The sequence below is a fragment of the Mustelus asterias genome, chromosome 18, assembly GCF_964213995.1.
Source record: "Mustelus asterias chromosome 18, sMusAst1.hap1.1, whole genome shotgun sequence".
Classification (NCBI taxonomy): Eukaryota; Metazoa; Chordata; class Chondrichthyes; order Carcharhiniformes; family Triakidae; genus Mustelus; species Mustelus asterias.
In genome coordinates this window covers 10386945-10413608 of record NC_135818.1, presented here as the reverse complement: position 1 = coordinate 10413608, position 26664 = coordinate 10386945, and the positions used below count along the sequence as shown (strand labels likewise).

General features: G+C 47.1%; 1 protein-coding gene across 1 annotated transcript in view; it reads right to left on the bottom strand.

Moving 5' to 3' along the window:
- LOC144506947 (cysteine-rich motor neuron 1 protein-like) overlaps positions 1-26664 on the bottom strand; it is a 240546-nt gene that overhangs the window by 66163 nt on the left and 147719 nt on the right. Inside the window, exons 3-4 of the mRNA XM_078233359.1 lie at positions 17534-17776; positions 5190-5372 (exon numbers count right to left, since the gene is read on the bottom strand). Of these exons, the coding sequence (XP_078089485.1) occupies positions 5190-5372; positions 17534-17776 (426 nt within the window). The remainder of the gene's footprint in view (positions 1-5189; positions 5373-17533; positions 17777-26664) is intronic.

Here is a 26664-nt window from a genome sequence, read left to right as displayed (position 1 = left end):
ATTAAATCAAATCAAAAGGGACTGTTGATAAACTTACTGAATGGGTAAATTATTGGCAAAGGTGTTGCATTTTGCTGGGCAGAATAGGGAGGTATTTATTATTTGGAAGGTGCAAGTCTCGATGAGATGGATGAACGAAGGATCTGAGCATAAATACATCAAGCTGCATCACAGGAATGCAAATCCATTAAAAAAAAGCAAGCCATGCACTAAGTTTTATTTTTACAGGGATAGTGTTGAAAAGTTATGAGGTTATGCTAAACCTGTATCAAACCTTAGTCAGGCCACAATTGGGGAGCACTGGGGAAGGCAGCATGGTGGCACAGTGGTTAGCACTGCTGCCTCCCAGGGACTCGGGTTCGATTCCGGCCTTGGGTCACTGCCTATGCGGAGTCTGCACATTCTCCCTGTATCTGCGTGGGTTTCCTCTGGGTGCTCCGGTTGCCTCCCACAATCCAAAGATGTGCAGGTTAGTTGGGATTGGCCATGGTAAAATTGCCCCTTGCAGCCCCAAGATGTATAGATTACGGTATTAGTGGGGTAAATGTGTGAGGTTATGGGGATAGGGTAAGATGCTCTTTTGGAGAGTCAGTGATGACTTGATGGGCTGAATGGCCTCTTCTTCACTGTAGGAATTCTATTGCATGCATTTCTGGTCATCATTTGTAAAACGAGGTGTCGAGATATCAGTGCCGATGCAGAGGGGATTGACAAGGATGATACTAAAACTGCATGGACCAGCCCGCGACACCCACATCCCATGAACGAATAAACAAACAAAAAAAATTGCTATATATAAACTCACCTTTTGTTTGGGAGAAGGATTGTGAACTTGTGGAAGTCACATGACAAAGGAAACATTTTTGTGTGTTGCTCTTAAAACAAGGTGCTACTTGCTGACAGAGCGTTTTGTTAAAATTCACCCAACTAGTTGCAAATCAACAAGCAGCCAAGGTGATTAACAGTAATACCTCGAAAGTGGGAGACCCCACCCAGGAGAAAGACTCATCAATCTGCTCCGGTTTAAGGTCACGTGAGAACAAATCTGCTGGAAATTCTGATAAGAACCCTCACAGAATCTCTCACTTTGAGCAATGTCTCTCCCACAATTGGATTCCAGGATTTTAAACATGGGACATGACAAACTCAGTGTGGTGAACCATCGTTGGTTACCACTGGGGGTTGTTATTATGTTACTGTTGGGCTAGGGTGTTGTTACTGTGGGGGTTGTACAATGTTGTTGGGTTAGGGTGTTTACCTGTTATAAGTGTTATCATGGCACATCCCAGTGGGGTCCCGCCTCCGGTGGCGAGGTATAAGACCCTCTGCTCCGGCAGGACCCCTTCAGTCTGAACTGGTGTATTCGTGTTAGTAGTTCCATTGTTACACAATAAAAGCCTTCAATATCGAAGCCTTGGTTCCACGTGCTTGATTGTCGCGCATCACTCAGTGATTACCCAGACCTCTAGGTGCCGTATTATTAGAATAACAAAATACCCCTGGTTATTTACTGTACAAGACACAAGGTATCAATCTGATGAGGGATTGGGTAAACACGCTGTGATTTATTAAGACTAGGTGCATGAGGTGGGCAGCATGGTGGCACAGTGGTTGGCACTGCCAGGGACCCGGGTTCAATTCTGGCTTTGGATCACTGTCAGTGCGGAGTTTGCATGTTCTCCCTGTGTCTGCGTGGGCTTCCTCCGGGTGCTCCGATTTCCTCCCACAGTTCGAAAGACGTGCTGGTTAGGTGCATCGGCCATGCTAAATTCTCCCTCAGTAATCATAGAATCCTACAGTGCAGAAAGAGGCCGTTCGGCCGTGCACCAACCACAATCCCACCCAGGCCCTATCCACATATCCCTACATATTTACCCACTAACCCCTCTAACCTATGCATTCTGGGACACTAAGGGGCAATTTAGAATGGCCAGTCAACCTAGCCCACACACCTTTGGACTGTGGGAGGAAACCGGAGCACCCGGAGGAAACCCATGCAGGCACAGGGAGAATGTGCAAACTCCACACAGACAGTGACCCGAGCCGGGATTCGAACCCAGGTCCCTGGAGCTGTGAAGCAGCAGTGCTAACCACTGTGCTACCGTGCCGCCCCAACCAGTGTGTTACAGAACCTCACCCCCACCACAAAATTCCCCTCTCACCTCCACACTCCCCCCCCCCCTCGCCTCGACGCTCTCCCCCCCTCGCCTCGACGCTCTCCCCCCCTCGCCTCGACGCTCTCCCCCTCTCGCCTCAACACTCTCCCCCTCTCGCCTCAACACTCTCCCCCTCTCGCCTCAACACTCTCCCCCTCGCGCCTCAACACTCTCCCCCTCGCGCCTCGACGCTCTCCCCCCCTCGCCTCAACACTCTCCCCCTCTCGCCTCAACACTCTCCCCCTCTCGCCTCAACACTCTCCCCCTCTCGCCTCAACACTCTCCCCCTCGCGCCTCAACACTCTCCCCCTCTCACCTGTCCACACTGTGTATCTCACCCTCTGCTATACCTGCACTGGAGATTCGTGTTTGGATAGTGTAGAGGGAGATAGTTTGTGTATCTGGGCCTGTGCTGCATCTACAATGAGGGTATTTGATGGGCGAGTGTAGAGGCAGCTTATCCTTGTAAATGTCTGATGGGCGCAAGCTTACGGATATCGAGCCTGAAGGTTGCTTGACTAAGTTGAACCTTCACTTTAGCAGCCATGAGGCAGCCTGGTCACACAGTTAAGATGGGGTGGGAGTGACACTGGACCTCTGTAGCCAACATTGGAGTGTTTGATGGGATGTTGCAGATGATGTTTGCTCCGTGTTTAAGGGCTGTCACCGTTCCCTCCGCACTCTGGCTGGCAGCGTGAGGGGACAGACTGACTTCACACCTAATCCCTGCAGTAAATATCCTGGGAGTGTTTGTTGGATCAGTGTGTATTGATATAACACCATGTTGTTCCCCTCTCATCTGAAAGCTCCCTCCTCACATCAACACACTCCCTCTCACCTCAGCAACCGCCTCTTACCTCAACTCCCACCGTCCACAGCAGCACCCCTCACCTCAACACTGACCCTCTCACCTCAAAATTCCCCTTCACCTCAACACTCTCTCTCTCACCCCACTCACATCAAAAATAGTGTACCCGAACAGGCGCCGGAGTGTGGTGACTAGGGGATTTTCACAGTAACTTCATTGCAGTGTTAATGTAAGCCTACTTGTGACACTAATAAAATAATAAATAAATTGAACAGTTATACATAGGTATAAAGCCTGAAGCTTTCAGAGCTGTGTGTACTGTGCTCTGCTCAAAGTAAAAGTGATACTAAGACACATTTGACGTATGACACATTTCCCTTCTAGTGGTGTCATGCTGATACCCTTAAAGGCATATTGCAACACAAGGAAATATTAAAATTTTGTCACAGTAATATTGCAACTTAATGATTTACTTAGACGTTCAATGTGGGCATGTTCTTCCATTGTGCAATTCCAGCACGAAAAGTCAATATATTTATTGTCCTTTAAGCATGTGTTTCAGTCACCAAAGAGATAATTCAGTCACCAAAGAGATAATGAGTGAATTAATGTGACTTAATATGCAAACATTACTGGCAATAAAACAGGCACCACAGTGGCACAGTGGTTAGCAGTGCTGCCTCACAGTGCCAGGGACCCGGGTTCGATTCCCAGCTTGCGTCACTGTCTTAGTGGAGTCTGCACATTCTCCCCGTGTCTGCGTGGGTTTCCTCTGCGTGCTCCGGTTTCCTCCCACAGTCCAAAGATGTGCAGTTTAGGTGGATTGGTCATGCTAAATTGCCCCTTAGTGTCAAGGGGTGTAGCTAGGATAAATATGTTGGGGCACGGGGATAGGACCTGGGTGGGATTGTTGACGGTGCAGACTCAATGGGCTGAATGATCTCCTATAGTATTGCAGGGATTCTATGAAACAGAGCTTCTAAAGAAATTACAAGCACATTAACTTATGAGGGAAACCGTTCATACTTGTCACTTTAAAAGTGTTGCAACACCAGTTTTGTGCTTGCAAGTCAGGCTTATTCCATTAATGTTCGCAATCAATTTGCCACAATACTGCAGTAATATTTGGCTATTTAGTTTTCTACAATGTGTGATTTAAGTGAATGAAATTTACAAAAATGGAATTGGGAATGTTGAAGACACAATATTGGTGTGAAGTCCGGCCCTTCCCCTTTTCCTCTGACGCATCAACATCAAGGCCTCAGCTTTCAGTTCTGTGGAAGGGATTTTTTGTTTGTTTCAAATTTGCTCTGGAAACAGTTTTCCATTTAAAGACTGAGGTACAATCACAACATAAATTCCAGCTGTCTGTGATATTGCTGCGAGGTAACTCAGCTGGTTTCAACACATTCCACGCCCCACTACTGCAGATCATAGAATCCTGCAGTGCAGAAGGAGGCCATTTGGCCCACCCAGCCTGTACCGACAACAATCCCACCCAGGCCCTATTCCTGTAACCCCATATATTTACCCTAGCTAATCCCCCTGACACGAAGGGGCAATTTAGCATGGCCAATTCATCTAACCTGTACATCTCTGGACATTAAGGGGAAATTTATCAAGGCCAGTCCATCTAACCGGCACATCTTTTGACACTAAGGGCAATTTATCATGGCCAATCAACCTAACTCACATCTTTGGGCACTAAGGGGCAATTTAGCATGGCCAATCCCCTAACCTGCACATCTTTGGACAATAAGAGGCAATTTAGCATGGCCAATCCACATAACCTGCACAACTTTAGACTGTGGGAGGAAACTGGAGCACCCGGAGGAAACCCACACATACATGGGGAGAATGTGCAAACTTGGTAGTTTTTGCAGATATCAGCTTATTCCCTCTATTGTGGGAGCTTCCCACGTTCCTACATGAAAACATTGTCCCTCTAAACATAACACAGTTAGTATCCTTTATCAACAAATGTCCAGTCTGAAGGTCTCCCTCATGGTTGTGCATTGGTTATGTAGTAATGTGAAATTATTTCAAGTTACTCAGTGGATTATACCATCTGCCCACTTCCTATAACTATCGACAGACAATGGATAGGCGTGAGCAATGTCATTTCAATGCAATGCACAGTACAGTGCGTTATTGCGGAATTTTATTTTTTTGCCGGAGGCACCTCTTTATAATCCAGACCTTCATTCCCGTCAGTGGAAACTTACCCTGACAAACCGGACAGCACTCTCCCTCGGGGATGTAATAGTTTTCACACTTCAGCTCTCCACACTCCGCTTTTGAACACAGCGAGATCCCACCCCGACAGCGGCAGAACCAGCAAGCCTCCATGCGGTACACCTCACCTTCTGCATACTCCGTGCCGTTGTACACGCATTTGCGAAGGGTTTCTGGAAGAAAATTAGACAAGAATATTTCAGCCAGGAGAGAAAACGCTGGAAAATCTCAGCAGGTCTGGCAGTATCTGCGAGGAGAGAAAAGAGCTGACGTTTCAAGTCCAGATGACCCTTTGTCAAAGCTAAAAGGCATAGAAAGTGGGAGAGCTAAATATTGTTAGCTAAGTAACATTTCAGTGCTCGGGGCACATCTGCAAACTTCTCCTCAAGTATCGCCTCCTGGAGAAGATGATTTAATTTGGCATGTCAGCTATGACTCTCACCAACTTTTACAGATGCACCAGAGGTTGTATCACAGCTTGGAATGGCTCCTGCTCTGCCCAAGACCACAAGGAACTAAAAAAGGTTGTGAATGTAGCCCAATCCATCATGCAAACCAGCCTCCCATCCACTGACTCTGTCTACACTTCCCGCTGCCTCGGCAAAGCAGCCAGCATAATTAAGGACCCCACGCACCCCGGACATTCTCTCTTCCACCTTCTTCCGTCAGGAAAGAATTACAAAAGTCTGAGGTCATGTACCAACCGACTCAAGAACAACTTCTTCCCTGCTGCCGTCAGACTTTTGAGTGGACTTACCTGGCATTAAGTTGATCTTTCTCTACACCCTAGCTATGACTGTAACACTACATTCTGCACACTCCCTTTTCCTTCTCTATGAACAGTATGCTTTGTCTGTATAGCGCGCAAAAAACAATATTTTTCACTGTATGTTAATACATGTGACAATAATAAATCAAATCAAATCAAATTAATTTCAAATAGAGTGTTTGGCCAATAGAGGTCTCCAGGACAGAATAACATTCAGACTACAGTATTTCTTTGACAGGTTTATTTTACAGATTGTCCCTTCAAGAAGCTACTCTGTTCTGGCAACTTTTATTGCAGCTAAGTCAGCAGTTTGAACAGCCAAGTTATTGAATCCCTACAGTGCAGGAAGAGTCCATTTGGTCCAGCGAGTCTGCACTAACTCTCCGACAGTGCATCTTACCCAGGCCCTATCTCCCTAACCCCATGTGCTTACCCCACTAATCCCCCTAACCATCTTTGGAATTCATTATCACAGGAAGTAGTTGATGCCAAAACATTCAGGAGACGGCTAGGTGTAACATTTGGGGCGAACGGGATCAAGGTTTTGGGGAGAAAGCAGGATTAGGCTATTGAGTTGGACGATCAGCCATGATTGTGCTGAATGGCGGAGCAGCTCGAAGGGCCGAATGGCCTCCTCCTGCTCCTATCTTCTATGTATCTATGACATGGAGGGGCAATTTCGGGCATGGCCAATCCACCTAACCCGCACATCTTTGGAATGTGGGAGGAAACCGGAGCACCCGGAGGAAACCCACGCAGACACGAGGAGAATGTGTAAACTCCACACAGACAGTGACCCAAGTCGGGCATCGAACCAGAGTCCCTGGCGCTGTGAGGCAGCAGTGCTAACCACTGTGCCGCCATGCTGCCCCATGTAGGAAACTTAGGGGCAGCACGTTTGCACGTTCTCCCCGTGTCTGCGTGGGTTTCCTCCGGGTGCTCCGGTTTCCTCCCACACTCCAAAGATGTGCAGGTTAGGTGGATTGGCCGTGCTAAATTGCCCCTTAGTATTAGGGGGATTATCCGGGGAAATGCATGGGGTTATGAGGATAGGGCCGGGGTGGGATTGTTGTTGGTGCAGACTCAATGGGGCTGAATGACCTCCTTCCACACTGCAGGGATTCTATGATTCTCTGAAATTCCAAACAACTTGGAAACACGGGTCACCATCATAACTACTAAAATACTTGCGTCCAAAAATTGGTTTGCTGCAAAACAGGAAAAGGCAGACTTGCATCCATGTAGCGCCTCTCACAGCCACTGGGCATCTCAAAGTGCCTTACAACCAATGAAGTATTGGAGTAGTCACTGTTGTAATTCAGGAAATGCAGCAGCCAATTTGCACGCAGTAAACTCGCACAACCAGTAATGTGATAATGACGCGATAATGTTGATTGAGGGACGGATATTGGCTCGGACAACCCACCCTGCTCTTCTCCGAACGAGTGCCACGGGATCACTTATATCCACACGAGAAAGCAGATAGGACCTTGGTTTAATGTCTCATCCAAAAGACAGCACCGCTGACAGTACAGCACCCTCTCAGTACTGCACTGGAGTGGCCAGCCTCGATTTCCTGTGCGCAAGTCCTGGCACTTGAACCTGGAACCTCGTGATTCAAGAGGGGAGCGTGTCACCAAATAAGCAATGGCTGACACTAAACAAAACAGCTCACAGATTTCTGGTGAGCCTAATCAGTGCAAACATTTGAAATGATAAGGAACTCGAGATCCAAGCACATTTTAGCAACCTAAACTTGACGGTTTTGAATTGACCTGTCTAATTTTCTCATTTCATGCAGTTACACCTGATTGAAGTTTGGTTTGTTGGCACGTAGAATGGGCGGCACAGTGGTTAGCACTGTGGGTCACTGTCTGTGCGGAGTTTGCACGTTCTCCTCGTGTCTGCGTGGGTTTCCTCCGGGTGCTCCTGTTTCCTCCCACAGTCCAAAGGTGTGCAAGTTAGGTGGATTGGCCGTGCTGAATTGCCCCTGAGTGTCAGGGGGACTAGCAGGGTAAATACATGGGGTTAGGGGGATAGGGCCCGGGTGGGATTGTTGTCGGTGCAGCTTCGAAGGGCTGAATGGCCTCTTCATGCGCTTCATTCTATGAATTAATCGGAAAGCCTTGGTGTGCAAATTCCTGGCCGTTCTCAGGGAGCGGAAAATTCACAATTCGTTTGAACTGCGTAATTCTGTGTAAAATGTTTGATGAACCCGTCAAATCGTTCTATTCAGTTTTCTCCTCACTGCGTCCGTGGCAGCGAAGGCTTTTTTGTGGATGAGTGCTCGAGCTGGGCCGAGAGAAAAGCACCTTCTCCAAACGGGTGGCGTTTGATGTCAGCTTGCTGTCAGTGCATTCATGTGGGCTTAATCTGCAGTGGGCTCACAAAAAGGGCAGCACAAAAGATCTTGACGCTGGTCAGAAAAGAACAGCAGACATTTATTATCAAAACACTGATCCCCTTCCTGTCAGCCACAATTAAGCCAGTACCAAGCGCTGAAGGGAATTATTTTTCACCCTTCGGATGGAACAAAAATTTAAAACCTTTCCCAACGTTGAACTGTTGAACTCGTCAGTGCAGGCATGTGACCCGGGCAAAAAAAAACCTGTTTAACTTTGCAATTTATTTCAAGATATTTTACTGCCTAAGCAGTTTTACAGTGACTGGCCTAATATAGCTTAGCAAGTCAATACGCTTATATCCACAGAAAAGAGCACAGAAATGGGGTTGCTATCACGTATCCCTAATAGGTTACTTTGATCTTCAAGTCTTGTACTCTGGTGGTTTGTCCATTCTCTCCTCCGCTTCAGGAATTCCCCCGCGATCTGATGCCCAATACATTTGCGCCCGGGCACCCACATTTAGGTGGGCCTTCCATGGCGGCACAGTGGTTAGCACTGCTGCCTCACGGCACCAGGGACCCGGGTTCGATTCCCGGCTTGGGTCACTGTCTGTGTGGAGGTTGCACATCCTCCCCGTGTCTGCGTGGGTTTCCTCCGGGTGCTCCAGTTTCCTCCCACAGTCCGAATGCTGGTTAGGTGTATTGGCCGTGCTAAACTCTCCCTCAGTGTACCCGAACAGGCGCCGGAGTGTGGCGACTCGGGGATTTTCACAGTAACTTCATTGCAGTGTTAATGTAAGCCTTACTTATGACACTAATAAATAAACTTTAACTTCCAGAATGTCTGCTTCGAAGACTGAATTTGCCTGGCGCCCTCTGCACGGCCACATTTCCGATCTGAACACCTTTCATTTTTAAAAGTTTTTGAAGTTTATTTATTAGTGTCACAAGTCTGGGCGGCACGGTGGCACAGTGGTTAGCACTGCTGCCTCACACTGCCAGGGACTCGAGTTCGATTCCCGGCTTGGGTCACTGTCTGTGCGGAGTCTGCACATTCTCCCCGTGTCTGCCTGGGTTTCCTCCGGGTGCTCCGGTTTCCTCCCGCAGTCCAAAGATGTGCGGGTTAGGTGGATTGGTCATGCTAAATTGCCCCTTAGTGTCAGGGGGACTAGTTACAGTAAATGCATGGGGTTATGGAGATAGGGCCTGGGTGGGATTGTGGTCGGTGCAGACTCAATGGGCCAAATGGCCTCCTTCTGCACTGTAGGATTCTATGGCTGGAATTCTACCGGCATGCCCGCCCTAGGCTGAGGCCAATGGAGGATGCTGTGCTGTGAACCAAAATCGGGGCGGGCGTGCTGGTGAAATCAGGGCCCATGACTCTATGAAAAATGCTTCCATCGACACTGCAATGAAGTTACTGTTAAAATCCCCTATTCGCCATACCCGGGCACCTGTTCGGGTACACTGAGGGAGAATTTAGCATGACCAATCAACCTAACTAGCACACCTTTCGGACTGTGGGAGGAATCCGGAGCACCCGGAGGAAACCCATGCAGACACGAGGAGAATGTGCAGACTCCACACAGGCAGTGACTCAAGGCCGGGAATTGAACCCGGGTCCCTGGCACGGTGAGGCAGCAGTGCTGACCACTGCGCCGCCCGCCCCACCCCCCCTTCCAACTCAACCTATGTGGATTCCAGTCGAATTTACTCCCTGCCTCTTTTTACGGATTGCTTTACGATCACGAATACCTCCGTGACCTTTCATCCGAGCATTTTGAGTAATTTGCAAACTCCTGTGTGTGATCGAGCGCTTGTCTCAGCAGCATCATTCCAGTCCACAGCATTGCCATCTTGGTCAGTGGACACACATCGCTCTTCAGATGAAACTTTACTCCCTCCTTTCAAACACAAAATAGAAACCAAAGGTGAAAGCTCTGCCACACAAAGACAAGTCTGCAAGAGTTCTAAACGGAAGCATCAACGATGGAGAACCCAATTCATCTGGTGTAAGGCAAGATGATACTCAAACATTTCATTCTGGGCATCAAGACAGGATAAAGATAAGCAATTTGATTTTTTAGCGTCCGGAAAGCAGCAGAGTGGGAAATGCCAACGTTCCAGGGTAAAGCCGATACATGATGGAGTCATCTTAGCTTCTTTTGTCATTTGCCTGGCATGGTTTGTAATCCTTTGCAGACAGAAAGGACACGTACACACATTGCACCTGTTTAGGTGAAACAAAACTCCTGATGCCCACGCTGGTTCATTCCTCAGGGTCGTGGCCAAAGTCAAGCCGCCCCGGTTTAAATTTTCAAACAATGCTGGGCAGTTAACTGTCAGTCATCATCAACTGGTGTATGCTGCATGGCGACACCTCGGCCAATCAGCACTCTCTTCTCACACAAAGTATTATTGGTATTCTTGCAATTGTCCTGATGAGTGTAAGACAAAAACTTCGACAAATGTCTTTTCTTTCAGCAATATATCCGCCAATATATCAGGCTTGGTGGAAATAAAACAGTCTTAGATTAAACTCAATTCAGAAACTTGCCACAAATAAAAAAAATCACATTTCTTGCTTTCCAAAAAGATTTTTTTTTTGAGCTCTTCTCTGTCCAGTTTTGATTTTCTAACACTAGAATGTGCTATTATTATTCATGTAAGATTTATGAATATGCTAAATCAACCCAGTAAACTGACTTTTAATTAAAAGGAAGCGAACCTACATTTGATGCACAAACCTCAACATAAAGAGCGGGACTTTCTGGCTTCGCTCACCCCGAAACCGGAAAATCCCACCTGAGGTCAACGGACCTTTCCATGGTCCCACCCGCTCCGATTCCCATGGCGGGCGGGACGGTAAAATAAAATTTGCCCCAAAGTTTCTATATTGAATCCCACAATTTTCCAAGATTGTTTTTTTATTTATCTGTGGGACATGGGCATCACTGGCTGGGCCAGCATTTATTGCCCATTCCTAGTCGCCCTTCGATGGCAGTTAAGAATCAATCCCATTGCTGTGGCTCTGGACCAGATGTGGAGATGCCGGCGTTGGATTGGGGTAAACACAGTAAGAGTTTTAACAACACCAGGTTAAAGTCCAACAGGTTTATTTGGTAGCAAATGCCATTAGCTTTCGGAGCGCTGCTCCTTCGTCAGATGGAGTGGAAATCTGCTCTCAAACAGGGCACAGAGACACAAAATCAAGTTACAGAATACTGATTAGAATGCTAATCTCTACAACCAACCAGGTCTTAAAGATACCGACAATGTGAGTGGAGGGAGCATTAAGCGCAGGTTAAAGAGATGTGTATTGTCTCCAGACAGGACAGCCAGTGAGATTCTGCAAGTCCAGGGGGCAAGCTGTGGGGGTTACTGATAGTGTGACATAAACCCAACATCCCGGTTTAGGCCGTCCTCATGTGTGCGGAACTTGGCTATCAGTTTCTGCTCAGCGACTCTGCGCTGTTGTGTGTCGTCAAGGCAGCCTTGGAGAACCCCTACCCGAAGATCAGAGGCTGAAAGCCCGCTGAAAGCGTTCTCCAAGGCGGCCTTCACGACACACGACAATGCAGAGTCGCTGAGTAGAAACTGATAGCCAAGTTCCGCACACATGAGGACGGTCTAAACCGGGATGTTGGGTTTATGTCACACTATCAGTAACCCCCACAGCTTGTCTCCTGGACTTGCAGAATCTCACTGGCTGTCCTGTCTGGAGACAATACACATCTCTTTAACCTGCGCTTAATGCTCCCTCCACTCACATTGTCTGTATCTTTAAGACCTGGTTGGCTGTAGAGATTCGCATTCTAATCAGTATTCTGTAACTTGATTTTGTGTCTCTGTGCCCTGTTTGAGAGCAGATTTCCACTCCATCTGACGAAGGAGCAGCGCTCCGAAAGCTAATGGCAGTTGCTACCAAATAAACCTGTTGGACTTTAACCTGTTGTTGTTAAAACTCTTGCTCTGGACCAGACCAGGTAAGGCTGGCAGATTTCCTTCCCTAAAGGACATTAGTGAACCAACAATCGACAATGGTTGCGCGGTCGTCAGTAGATTCTTGATTCTAGATGTGTTTATTGAATTCGAATTCCACCATCTCCCAGGTCCCCAGAACATTAGATGAGTTTATGGATTAATAGTCGGGTGATAATACCATCAGGCCATCACCTCCCCTGCGGACTTGCTGTCCGTGGACTGGGAAATAAAATTCCTCGTCTTGCAGTCTTTGTGAAGCTTTATTAAGCTCCCACCTGCTTCAGATGAGTAGCTTTCCAAGCAGTGGCACAGGCCAGATCGGAAACGGAGTGGGGCGAAAATCCATGGGCAACAGGTGACACTTGTCCTTGTAACATACAGTCAAGATCATAACAAAATACAGGCAGGGGTATCACGGGGACAAGGTCTTGGGCAGAGCAGGAGACATACCAAGCTGTGATACAACCGGAAAGAATGCTTTCTATGGTGCATCCGTAGAAGTCGTCGCGGACATGCCAAATTTCCTTAGTCTCCTGAGACAGTAGAGGCGTTGGTGGGGCTTTCTTAACTATAGTGTCGGCATGGGGGGACCAGGACAGGTTGTTGGTGATCTGGACACCTAAAAACCTGAAGCTCTCAACCATTTTTACTTTGTCCCCATTGATGTAGACAGGGGCATGACCTCCACTGCGCTTCCTGAAGCCGATGACAATCTCCTTCGTTTTGTTGACATTGCAGGAGAGATATTGTCGTTGCACCAGATTCTCTATCTCTCTCCTGTCTTCAAACGAGGAGAAACCATGGCAAGGTTTCTGCACACACGGGATACCCGAATCCAGGTCTCTAACAATGGCACTGCCTTTATTAGCACTAAGTTTCAGACCTTCATGCTTTCCATTGGAATCAAACATACTAGGAAAGCACCCTATCAGCCGTCCTCGAATGGGTTGGCTGAACGAATGGCGCGGACCTTTAAGCTCGGCATGAAGCAGCAACCTGCAGCATCCATAGAGGCCAAACTGGCGCGATTTTCTTTTGACTGCAAGGCTACCTCTCACACACTGACAGGAATCGCCCCAACGGAATGGCTAATGGGGACCGAACATCCGATAAGATTAAGTCTCCTGTTCCCAAACCTAGCTGGGAGGGTGGAGTTCCAACAAGAGAACCAGAAGAGGAACCATGATTCTGCAAGGACAGGAAGAATGTTCAAAACTGGCGACCCAGTCCATATGTGGAACTGTGGGGATGGCAAGGGTTGGATCCCCGGGATCATAATGGAAAAAATGATAGAATCCCTACAGTGCAGAAAGAGGCCATTCGGCCCATCGAGTCTGCACCACCCACAATCCTACCCAGGCACTATTCCCATAACCCCACATATTTACCCTGTTAATCCCCCGACACTAGGGTCAATTTGGCTTGTGGGGGCCTCAGGGCCTGTGTCTTATAAGGTCCAAGTGCCGGGCAAAATGGAAGCTGCCTGCAAATATTTCTGTGGCAAGTTTCGATATTGAATCTGTGTCCAAGTTTCTCATCTTGCACTCACGCAGGTGAAAACTGCCAGGAAACTCCTCAGGAGTAAGGAGCCAGTGTCAGTGCAGGCCTCATTACCAGCCACTGCCAAAGTCGACTGGAAGTCGACCCCACGCCTGCCCCCTTCCGGGTGATGAGGACACGGATTTCGAGATGGAAGCGGAAAGGGTTCGGCGCCCCCACTGAAGCGAGGCCTCAAGAAGACCCGGTGTCCGTGGCTCTACAGTGGTCCACTCAGAAGCAAAGGTTTCCAATCTGCTTCACACCGTCTGAGCCATCCACTGACCCCAGGCCAATAAGTGGTGAAAAAGCACCCCACCCCCACCCCTCCTGTGGTGGGTGTCAGGGGAAGAAACAGATTTGAGAGTGGAGAGATATGATGGCCGCAGGGGATCATCAATAGATCCCTCCATGGGCCCCTGTGGAATATGGGCTCCCCTATTAGTTGAGTGGAGGCCCGCCCAATAGGGAAGTAGCTGGGGGTTGGGGGGGGTTAAAACCAGCTGGAGTACAGTACACAGTTCTGGTCGCCACACTATAGGAAGGATGTGATTGCACTGGAGAGGGTACACAGGAGATTCACCAGGATGTTACCCGGGCTGGAGCGTCTCAGCTATGAAGAGAGGCTGGTTAGGCTGGGGTTGTTTTCCTTCGAGCAGAGAAGGCTGAGGGGGTACAAGATTGAGGTGTACACAATCACGAGGGGCATAGAGAGGGTGGATAGGAAGAAACTTTCCCCTTTGTAGAGGGGTCAATAACCAGGGGGCATAGATTTATGTTAAGGGAAGAAGGTATCGAGGGGATGTGAGGAAAAACCTTTCTCCTCAGAGGGTGATGGGAATCTGGAACTCAGTGCCTGAAAGGGAGGGAGAGGCAGAAACCCTCACAACACTTGAAAAGCATTTCGATGAGCACTTGAAACACCATAGCATACAAGGCTACGGCCAAATGCTGGAAATTGGGATTAGAATGGATAGGTGCTCGAGGGCCACGCAGAGACGATGGGCCAAAGGGCCTCTTTCTGTACTGTATGACTGCCCCTCCAATCACACAATAAAATCACAGCTGATCTGATTTCTCCAAATTCCCGCCTACCCCGATAACCTTTCACCCCCGCACTGATCAAGAATCTATCTAACTCTGCCTTAAAAATATTCAAAGATTCTCCTTCCACTGCCTTCTGAGGAAGAGAGTTCCAAAGACTCTGCACATAGAGGGGGAAAAATATTCTCCTGGTTTCTGTCTTAAATGAGCGACCCTTTACTTTTATACAGTGACCCTCTAGTGCTAGTTCCTCCCACAAGAGGAAACATCCTCTCCACTGTCAATATTCCTCAGGATCTTATATGTTTCAGTCAAGTCGCTTCTCACTCTTCTAAACTCCGGCGGATAAAGCCCAGCCTGTCCAACCTTTCCTCATAAGACTCCTCACCCATTCCAGGTGTTAGCCTAGTAAATCTTCTCTGAACTGCTTCCAATGCATTTACATCCTTCTTTACATAAGGAGACCAATACTGTACACAACACTCCAGATGTGGCCTCACCAATGCCCTGTATAACTGAAGCATAACCTCCCTACTTTTCATCTCAATTCCCCTCACAATAAACACTAATACTCTGTTAGCTTTCCCAATTACTTACTGCATCTGCTTTCTGCAACTCAACGCACAAATTGAAATACAACATAACAGTGATATTTTCAATGTGGTTATAAGTTTTGTCCAAGAAATATCGGGACGTATTTATTTATTAGTGTCACAAATAGGCTGCCATTAACACTGCAATGAAGTTACTGTGAAAATCCCCCAGTCGCCACACTCCGGCGCCTGTCCGGGTACACTGAGGGAGAATTTGGCATAGCCAATCCACCTAACCAGTATGTCTTTCGGACTGTGGGAGGAAACCAGAGCACCCGGAGGAAACCCACGCAGACACGGGGAGAATGTGCAGACTCCACACAGGCAGTGACCCGAGCTGGGAATCGAACTCGGGTCCCTGGCGCTGAGAGGCAGCAGTGCTAACCACTCTGCCACCCGAAACTTATCATACATTAGTTTAGCCAATTAGCCAACTAGAATGCATTTCTGTCTTCCACCAGTAGTTTTGATCTTGCAGTGTGTTGTAATAATGGATAATTGCAACTGAGCAAGGAAGTTCTATATGCATTTGGATGATATCAAATATAGAGTGTTAAAAAATGTTAAAGTAAAGTACTGAAGACGCTGGAAATGTGAAATAAAAATCCGAAAATACTGTGTGTCAGGCAGCATCAGTGTATAGAAAGACAGGAAATCTTAGAAAGAAACCATAGAAACCCAACAGTGCAGAAGGAGGCCATTCGGCCCATCGAGTCTGTATCGACAACAATCCCACCTACGCCTTATTCCTGCAACCCCACATATTTACCCCGCTAATCCCTCTAACCCAGGACACTAAAGGGCAATTTAGCATGGCCAATCAACCTAACCTGCACATCTTTGGACTGTGGGAGGAAGCCGGGCACCCTGAGGAAACCCACGCAGACACGGGGAGAACGTGCAGACTCTGCACAGTGACCCACACCCGAAATTGAACTCGGGTCCCTGGTGCTGAGAGGCAGCAGTGTTCACCACTGTGCCACCGTTTCAGGTTAATGACCTTTTGTTGGAATGTTAATAGAACACTCATGACTTTTCACGACAATCCTTGTTTACTAATGGAGTTATTCAACATCTTATTGGGTGCTGCGATGGAAGAGCTAGGATACGAGAGGGTTAAGGATTGAATGGCCTTCTCTTCCTTGGGCTTTTTTTCCCCAAAACACATCATTTGTGCAGCAAAGCAAGATATTGGGTGTAATGAGTTAATATCCTCTTATATTTTTTTTAATCATTCATGGGACACGGGCATCTCTGGCTGGTCAGCATTTATTGTAAGAAGTCTCACAACACCAGATTAAAGTCCAACAGGTTTATTTGGTAGCAAAATCCACTCACTAGCTTTCGGAGTGTTGCCCCTTTGTCAAGTGAGTCAGGTGACTCACTTGATGAAGGGGCAGCGCTCCAAAAGTTAGTGGATTTTGCTACTAAATAAACCTGTTGGACTTTAACTTGGTGTTGAGAGACTTCTTACTGCGTTTGCCCCAGTCCAACGCCGGCATCTCCACATCAGCATTTATTGCCCATCCCTAGTTGCCCTTGGAGGACAGTTGAGGGTCAACCACATTGCTGTGGCTCTGGAGCCACATGTAGGCCAGAACAGGTAAGGATGGCAGATTTCCTTCCCTAAAGGACATTAGTGAACCAGATGGGTTTTTCCGACAATCGACAATGGTTTCATGGTCATCAGTAGATTCTTAATTCCAGGAATTTTTTATTGAGTTCAAATTCCACCATCTGCCGTGACGGGATTCGAACCCGGGTCCCCAGAACATTAGCTGAGTTTGTGGGTTAATAGTCTAGCGATAATACCACTTGGCCATCACCTCCCCTTCAATACATTGCGTCTTTTCTCGAAAGTATTGTGATCAAAATTTAGCCACATTAACTTGAATGCCGGAATTTTACCGCCCTGCCTGCCACGGGAATTGGAGCGGGCGCGGGGCAGACCATGGAAAGGTCCGTTGACCTCGGGCAGGATTTTATGGTTTCGGAATGAGCAAGGCCGTACAATCCCGCCCGAAAGGAACAAAAGTCAAGCGTTTGCCATTTTTGAAGCAATACCTGGTCTGCACTCATACACGTCACAACATTCTCCGGGAATCCCCGTCGCTTCGGAAAGCAAAACTCGCTGATGAGTAAAGGGACAATTCTCTTCTTTGCAAGCTTCCTTGTTGCACTGGCAGGCACTTGGCGTTGGGCAGCACTTGCCTGGCGGTGTGTACCCTTTGATAAGTACTGAATCCTCAGGGCAAAGCGACTCAAATTGTACCGGGCAGCGCTCATTGGAGCAATCCAGTGTCTCCCCTGAATAGAGGGAGAAGAACAATGTAAGTGGTTGTATCCTACGGAACTGCTGAGTTAATGCAGCACAACACATCATTTACAAATACAGACTAAAATACATGGCATTTGTTTAGACCGAGGCAAACTATCAATGCAGAAAAAAATACATCAGTAACACATAGCAGTTCACCATTCATTGACTGTCTACACTTCCTGCTGCCTTGGCAAAGCAGCCGACATAATCAAGGACCCCACGAACCCTCCAGACATTCTCTCTTCTACCTCCTTCCGTCTGAAAAAAGATGCAAAAGTCTGAGGTCACGCACCAACCGACACAAGAACAGCTTCTTCCCTGCTGCCGTCAGACTTTTGAATGGACCTACCTTGCATTAAGTTGATCTTTCTCTACATCCTGGCTATGACTGTAACACTACATTCTGCACTCTCTGCTTTCCTTCTCTATGAACGGTATGCTTTGTCTGTGTAGCGCTCAAGAAACAATACCTTTTCACCGTATACTAATACATGTGACAATAATAAATCAAATCAAATCATTTTGAAGTCCATTGTTATTTAAACCTAACCCTGAGCAATTCCTTGTTCCATTTTTGCAACATAAAAGGCTTGTATCAGGATTTCAAAGGCAGACAATATCAACTCAGCAAGTAACAGACCAGCTTCATGGGTTTGAGAGTTAGGGTGTATCTACATCTCTTTCAGCTCAGAAACTCACCATACCACCTGATGTGGAGTTCAAGATGATCCCAATTTTAGTGAAAGCTAAATTATGCAGATTGATTAATTTTTTAAAAAAAGGTTCTTTGAACCGAGAATCCCAGAAAGAGGCCATTCAGCCCATCGAGCCTGCACCAACAACAATCCCACTCAGGCCCTATCCCTGCGTGGGATCCTCTGTATGGTTTGCTTCAGTTAAAAGACTTCATTTTAAGATATTTCTGCCTATGTAACTATGCTAAGCTTTAAAGCTAACTTAGCCACATTTTACAATTCAGCTGGGAATTCTGGGATGAGCTTAGAAATTGACTGCATTCTTTCAAAATGGAATGTTAGCAGAAATGATGCTAAACAAAGTTTTTCACAGCCACACAGCTGCCAGCTGTTTATGTAAGTTGGAGACTGTGTGCCAGCTCTTTCAATAATACAGATAAGAATCCACCATGGTTAGCGCTGCTGCCTCACAGTGCCAGGGGCCTGGGTTTGATTCCCGGCTTGGGTCACTGTCTGTGTGGAGTTTGCACGTTCTCCCCGTGTCTGTGTGGGTTTCCTCCGGGTGCTCCAGTTTCCTCCCACAGTCTGAAAGACGTGCTGATTAGGGGCTTTGACCCGAACAGGCGCCGGAGTGTGGCGACTAGGGGAATTTCACAGTAACTTCATTGCAGTGTTAATGTAAGCCTTACTTGTGACTAATAAATAAACTTTTACTTTTTATTGTAAGTGACAGCTATCTGTTTAGTTCAGTTGAGTCTTGTGCAAGTTTTCGATTGCGTCTGTATTGGGACCAGCTTCTGCTCTCTCTCTCTCCCTCCAGTAAATCAGATTTTTCCGCTTTCTGTTCTGTTAATTTTAAATGTTGCTCAATAAAAGTTCAACTTCAGGCCAGTTTTGCCTACGTCTAATCGAGGAAAAGAACAGATCCTATACCCTGGAACCCCAGATATTTACCCTCGCTAGTCTCCCTGACACTAAGGGGTAATTTAGCATGGCCAATCCATCTAACTTGCACATCTTTGGACTGTGGGAGGAAACCAGAGCACCCGGAGGAAACCCATGCAGACACGGGGAGAATGTCCACACAGACAGTGACCCAAGGTTGGAATTGAACCCGAGTCCCTGGCGCTGTGAGGCAACAGCGCGATCCACTGTGCCAGCGTGCCACTTGGTACCTGTATAACTTTGTGAACTTTGGAAATAAATGGTTACAACTCTGCCTTTGCATAGTGGTGGAGACTGTTACTTCAGTTACTGTCCATATCCGGACTTCACCCCGTGCAAACTTAATTTCTTAACCACCACATCCATCTTCCTCCCTGACCACTGTCTGAACCGGATCCTTCACAACCTTGGCACCCTGCATCACCGAGTTGAACATCAGGGTCATAGAATCCCTACAGTACAAAAGTAGGCCACTCAGCAACAATCCCACCCAGGCCCTATCCCTGTAATCCCATGTATTTACCCTCCTAATCCCCCTGACACGAAGGGGCAATTTAGCATGGCCAATCCACCTAACCTGCACATCTTTGGAGAGTGGGTGGAAACTGGAGCACCCGGAGGAAACCCACGCAGACACGAGGAGAATGTGCAAACTCCACACAGACAGTGACCCGAGCTGGGAATCGAACCCAGGTCCCTGGCGCTGTGAGGCAGCAATGCTAACCACTGTGCCGTCCACATTCCCATTACTGAGCCCAACGAACCTACACCCCTGCAAAATTGTCTATCGCTACCCCACCTCAGCTTAAATGCTGCCCAAACCCTCACCCGCACTTTTGTTCCCGTTCCAAAGCATTGCTTGGTTCCTGCGTAAAACCAGATCTGTTGTTAAGTTGTCATTTTACCCCACTGTACACACAACAATTTCCATTCCCCTACAACCATCAACAGTCAATTCCTGCCGAGTTTTGTGCTGACCATTTGGAACATCAGAGGGTGAGGCCTTTGTCTAGACTGGATTTAAATCCAAGTCTCAGAGCAGGAAGGGAAGTATTTAAACTCAACTCCCTCGCTGATTATTTGCTTAATTTATTGGCTTTTATTGGGTTATGCATAATGTAAAAGGAGGTCTATACAAGATCTGGATAACCCAATCTGATGTTATCTTGGGGTATTCACAGCAAAAACAGTCACAAGTGATCGGCCAAGCAATGAGAAACACCAATACATCTTTCTCTGCATTAGATTCACATATACATGGGAAATAATTTTCACACAATATGCTTCAGGCAAAATTAAGGAGATTGTTCAGTTATTTTCAAAAAAAAGCATAATATAATGTTGACCTAATCCAATTTGGACAATCACTTTACTTATTTAATTAACTGAAGCAGCAATAAGAACCTATTTCCTTGGCCATGTGGAACTAATACCGTGCACAGAACACTGGGCAATCGTATAAAGAGGCCAGCGCACTATTCTGGATTTCTCCAATTTGCCGAGACACAGGTTCAAATAAGGAGAAAGTTAGAGAGAGCACACATTCTTTGGAAGATTTGCATCTCAAATCCATTTGAATCTGAACTCGAGAAACTATGCCTTAAAGGAACATTCCGACAGGAGCTGCAGCCTTGTATGACACGAAGGCACTGAACAGCATTGCTCTCGAAACCTGCTCAATTAATGTTAACCGTTTCCTTCTCTGGACTGGAATAGTGTGTCCATGGAGGGACCAAAGTAAAGAAGGTAAAACGTCACCCCTTCAAAAACACACAGGCATTACAATCCAGTCGTGTACAAGCACTATCTGTCCACAAGACGTAGTCTGCTTCACAAAACTGGGGACCCGGTTGACTGCCCAGCTGAGGAAACCATACAGAGGCGGGGAGAGCTGTCTGCAAACTCCACACACACAGGGCCAGAATCGAATCCGGTCTCTGGCTGTGAAGCAGCAGTGTTAACCACTGTGCGACTTTGCTGCCCATTCATTAATCAACTTGGCATAGGTAGTGGGCCAGTGGCACATTCTACCCTCCTGGGCAATCAATGTAGTTCACGGCGCTACAGGAATGAATTCCTCCCCCACCATATTAGATTTTATTATTTATCCTTTCAATCATGCTGGTTCTTTTGATAATCCAGCCTGGTTAAAGGGGAGACAGTGGCAACGTGGTAATGTCACTGGACTGGTAATCCAGAGATGCGCTAACCTTCTGAGGACATGGGTTCAAATCTCACCTTAGTAGCAATTAATTAAATCTGGTATTGAAAGCTCGGAGTTGAAAGCATCAGTAACGGTGAACATTAACTGTCAAAAAAAAAACCTATCTGGGTCACTAATGCCCTCCTTATCTGGTCTGGTTGTGAGTGACTCCAGATAGACAGCAATGGGTGGCACGGTGGCACAGTGCCTAGCACTGCTGCCTCACAGTGCCAGGGACCCGGGCTCAATTCCTTTGGTGACCGAGCAAGCCACTCAGTTCAAAGGCAATTGGAATCCACAGAATCCCTACAGTGCAGAAGGAGGCTATTTAGCCCATCAAGCCTGCACTGTTTCTCCAATGAGTATCTTTTACCTTGGCCCACCCCCCTCCCACCTTTATTATGACTAATTCACCTAACTTACACATCTTTGGACACTAAGGGTCAATTTAGCATGGCTAATCCACCTAACCCGCACATCTTTGGTGTGCAGGAGGAAACCGGAGCACCCGGAGGAAACCCACGCAGATACGGGGAGAACGTGCAGACTCCACACAGACAGTGACCCAAGCCGGGAATCGAACCCAGGTCCCTGGCACTGTGAGGCAGCAGTGCTAACCACTGTGCCACCGTACCGCCCCATTCGGCAACAAACGCTGGCCTTGCCCATGATGCTCATTCCTATCAAAGAATGAATATCAAATCCGGAAGAATGAGAGAATTTCACTGAAGATTGTGGCAAACATCATCCTTTGAACAATTAGTCCCAGAACAGATGCTGAATGACGACTTTTAAATTCTGCATGGACAGTTGCTCATTATGGTTAGCACAGACAGAAAAGTTTGATGGGTGGTGGCAGCAAGTGGCACTGGGGCCCACCTATCATCGGACTAAAATTTTGAATTAGTGCATGTTACACAGGTTTAGAAAAGCAAGTTTATTTTATTAATTTCAAGTTTACTTTATTTTTAAAACTTTTTTTAAAATTAGTGTCACAAGTCGGCTTACATTAACACTGCAATGAAGCTACTGTGAAAATCCCCTAGTCACCACACTCCGGCGCCTGTTTGGGGTCAATGCACCTAACCAGCACGTCTTTCAGAATGTGGGAGAAAACCGGAGCACCCGGAGGAAACCCACGCAGACATGAGGAGAACGTGCAAACTCCGCATAGACAGTGACCCAAGCCGGGAATCGAACCCAGGTCCCTGGCACTGTGACACAGCAGTGCTAACCACTGTGCCACCGTGCCGTGCTAAAGTAAAATTTAGCATGGTCCATCCACCTAACCAGCACGCCTTTCGGACTGTGGGAGGAAACTGGAGCACCCGGAGGAAACCCACACAGGGGTGAACGTGCAGACTCCATGCAAACAGTGACCCAAGCCAGGAATCGAACCCAAGACCCTGGCTCTATGAGGCAGCACAGTTTACCACTGAGGCAAGGAGGCAAAATCTTTGACTGTATTAAGGCAGAAAAGGAACAGGACTCCAGAGTCACCACATGTACATTAATGAAATCTAGCCAAGGCAACGATAAAGATAAAATAATCCTGTTTAAGACGACAGATGTACAAGCGGGTGAGGCAAGTACAAAAAAAGTGCTCAGTGTCTATCAAGATGAGTATGGAAATAGTTTCGGACTGGTCAACCATGTTTTACTTTTGTCCGAGTAAGTCAGCCAACCCACCCATCAACTTTAATAAGTGCAATAATTGCTTAAATTAAATACAGGCAGGGATAAGATGTGACTACTGCACTTTATACAACATAACCAACTACAGACATACACTGAACAGGATCAAGAGAGTTACAGAACGCGGTCACAATCAGCCCGAGACAGGATAACTAAATTATCCTGCATTTTCATGAGTCATTTTACAATATTTGTTCAGATAAATTATGATAAGCTTAAGAAAGATCTGGCTCCCAACCGCAAACAAACCAGTCTATTAAACACCAGCCCCGTCAGGCTGGAAGAATGGAATGGCGTAGGGCCAGAACGGTTCAAACCGTTGAAATAATGGTGAGGAAAAGTTATCCAAATACCTTAAAAATGATCCAAATTCAGACAGGGGGGGCATATATTTACACAGTGAAAGGCACAATTTTCCAAATGGGTTAGATCCATAAAGCCCATGTTGATCACTTTTTGTGATGGCAAAAACTCCAGCCATATAATGTACACAAATTGGGAGACTTCCTCTAGAAAGCTTCTAGAAACTTCCAGCAAATTAACTTGCTTTAAAGTAAAACCTCGAGCCTTTTCAACAGCATCCAAGTGCCTTTAAATCTTGTTCCCCTCCCCCCCTCTCCAAATTAACACTAAAGTTTATTTACTGGTGTCACAAGTTGGCTTACATTAACACTGCAATGAAGTTACTGTGAAAATCTTCTGGCCGCCACACTCCAGCACCTGTTCGGGTACACTGAGGGAGAATTTAGCACGGCCAATGCATCCTAACCAGCACATCTTGGGACACTAAAGGGCAATTTGGCATGGCTAGTCCACCCACCCTGCACGTCTTTGGACTGTGGGAGGAAACCGGAGCACTCGGAGAAAACCCACGCAGACACGGGGAGAACGTACAAAGCTGGGAATCGAACCCAGGTCCCTGGGCGCTGTGAGGCAGCAGTGCTAACCACTGTGCCACCGTGCCACCCACAATGTACGTAATTCACCAAATTAACAATATTTCAGTGTCTCAAATCCGTCTATCTAAAAAACCAGCGGGGTCTGTAAACTGGGCATTTTTTTAAAAACAATACCATGCATGAATTTTTATAATTATTAGATGAGCAAAATTAGATATAGCTCTTGGGGCAAAAGAGATCAAGGCATACGGGAGGAAGACGGGATCAGGATATGGAATTTGATTATCAGCCATGATCAAAATGGCAGACTTGAAGGGCCAAATGGCCTACTCCTGCTTCTAGTTTGTATATTGCTATGTAAAATAATTTGCTGGCTATGTCAACTAGAATCATAGAATCCCTACAGTGCAGAAGGAGGCCATTTGGCCCATCCAGTCAATGACTTTGCGCACCTGTTTTTACCTGCATTCTGAGTGGTCCGCACGCTACTTGACACAATCCGAAAAGTGGCAGGTTTCAAAATGACCAAGGCCTTAGTCCTGGGGTTGCTGGTTTTATATATGTTATATGAACTGTGTATATATATATATATTATTATATATATATATATGTAAAATAGTTCATATAACATGCTGTACTCTATTGAGATTTCTGTTGATACCAATATTACCAATCACAGCCACTATTCACTCGGTGTACATTTGGAAAATGGGATAATATGAGTCAGGTTTTCCCTCTTTGATGTGTAATGCCAGGAGGCAGGCCATTTCCTAATGTCCCGATCCTGCCTCTCGAGTACCCTCATCCGCCCACTCCATTTTCACCCTGGTGGCACAGTGGTTAGCACTGCTGCTTCACAGCGCCAGGAACCCGGGTTTCAATTCCCGGCTTGGGTCACTGTCTGTGTGGAGTCTGCACATTTCCCCCGTGTCTGCGTGGGTTTCCTCCGGGTGCTCCAGTTTCCTCCCACATTCTGAAAGACGTGCTGGTTAGGTGCATTGATCCGAACAGGTACTGGGAATTTCACAGTAACTTCATTGCAGTGTTAATGTAAACCTTACTTGTGACTAATAAATAAAAACTTTAAACTTTAATTCCTGGCTTGGGTCACTGTCTGTGAGGAGTCTGCACGTTCTCCTCGTGTCTGCGTGGGTTTTCTCCGGATGCTCCGGTTTCCTCCCACAGTCCGAAAGACATGCTGGTTTGCTGCGTTGGCCATGTTAAATTCTCCCTCAGTGTACCCGAACAGGCACTGGAGTGTGGATTTTCACAGTAACTTCATTGCAGTGTTAATGTAAGCCGACATGTCACACTAATAAATAAACTTTAAACTTAGGCTGCTGTGCTGATTTATAATATTTATCTAAGTTGTATCTAAGATCGGGCGGGTGGCGAATAATCAGGTTCGTGCCTGATATTCGCTTCCCCCATCTTGGGGGGTGCGATGCCGACTTAAATATTAATTACATTCTTTGAGATGTCTGTGGGGGGGAGGAGGGTGTCCTGATGTCTGTGGGGAGGGGGCGGCGGGGGGGGGCGGTCTCGATGTCCGTGGTGAGGGGGGGGTCAGCAGGAGGTCTCCCGGATCCCGGTGCGTGTGCAATGGTGCCCCTAGTGCTCAGCAGCTGGCTTCATCGGCAGACTGAGGCTCCACGGCCCCTCCTCTACTGGCGAGAATTGCATCCTGGCACTTTTATTTTTGTCGTAAGTGCTGTAAAATTGCATTTTCAAACTCACCCAAAACAAACGAGTCTGAAACTCTCCCATTTTCTCGCTCTTTCGGCACTTAGAATTCCTTTTTGTTAAAATTCCCCCTTGGTGTCAATGGAGGTATCCAGGGTGTTTTTTTCATAAAACCCTCCCTTAGAATCATAGAATCCTAAAGGAGAAGGAGGAGGCCGCCATTCGGCCCATTGAATTTGAACCGAGCACAATCCCACCCAGGCCCTATCCCCATCACCCCACACATTTACCCTAGCTAGTCCCCCTGACACTAAGGGTCAATTTAACATGGTCAATCAACCTAACCCGCACATCTTTGGACTGTGGGAGGAAACTGGAGCACTCGGAAGAAACCCACGCAGACACGGGGAGAATGTGCAGAATCCGCACAGACAGCGACCCAAGCTGGGAATCGAACCTGCGTCCCTGGTGCTGTGAGGCAGCAGTGCTAATCACTGTGCCACCGTGCCGCCCCTCTTTCTTTTTACAACAATCCCACCCAGATCCCATCCCCGTAACCCCACATATTTACAGCCCTAATCCCCCCGAAATGAAGGGGCAATTTATCATGGCCAATCAACCTAACCTGCACATCTTTGGAGTGTGGGAGGAAACCGGAGCACCCGGAGGAAACCCACGCAGACATGGGGAGAACGTGCAAACTCCACACAGACAATCGCCCGAGGCTGGAATTGAACTTGGGTCCCTGGCGCTGT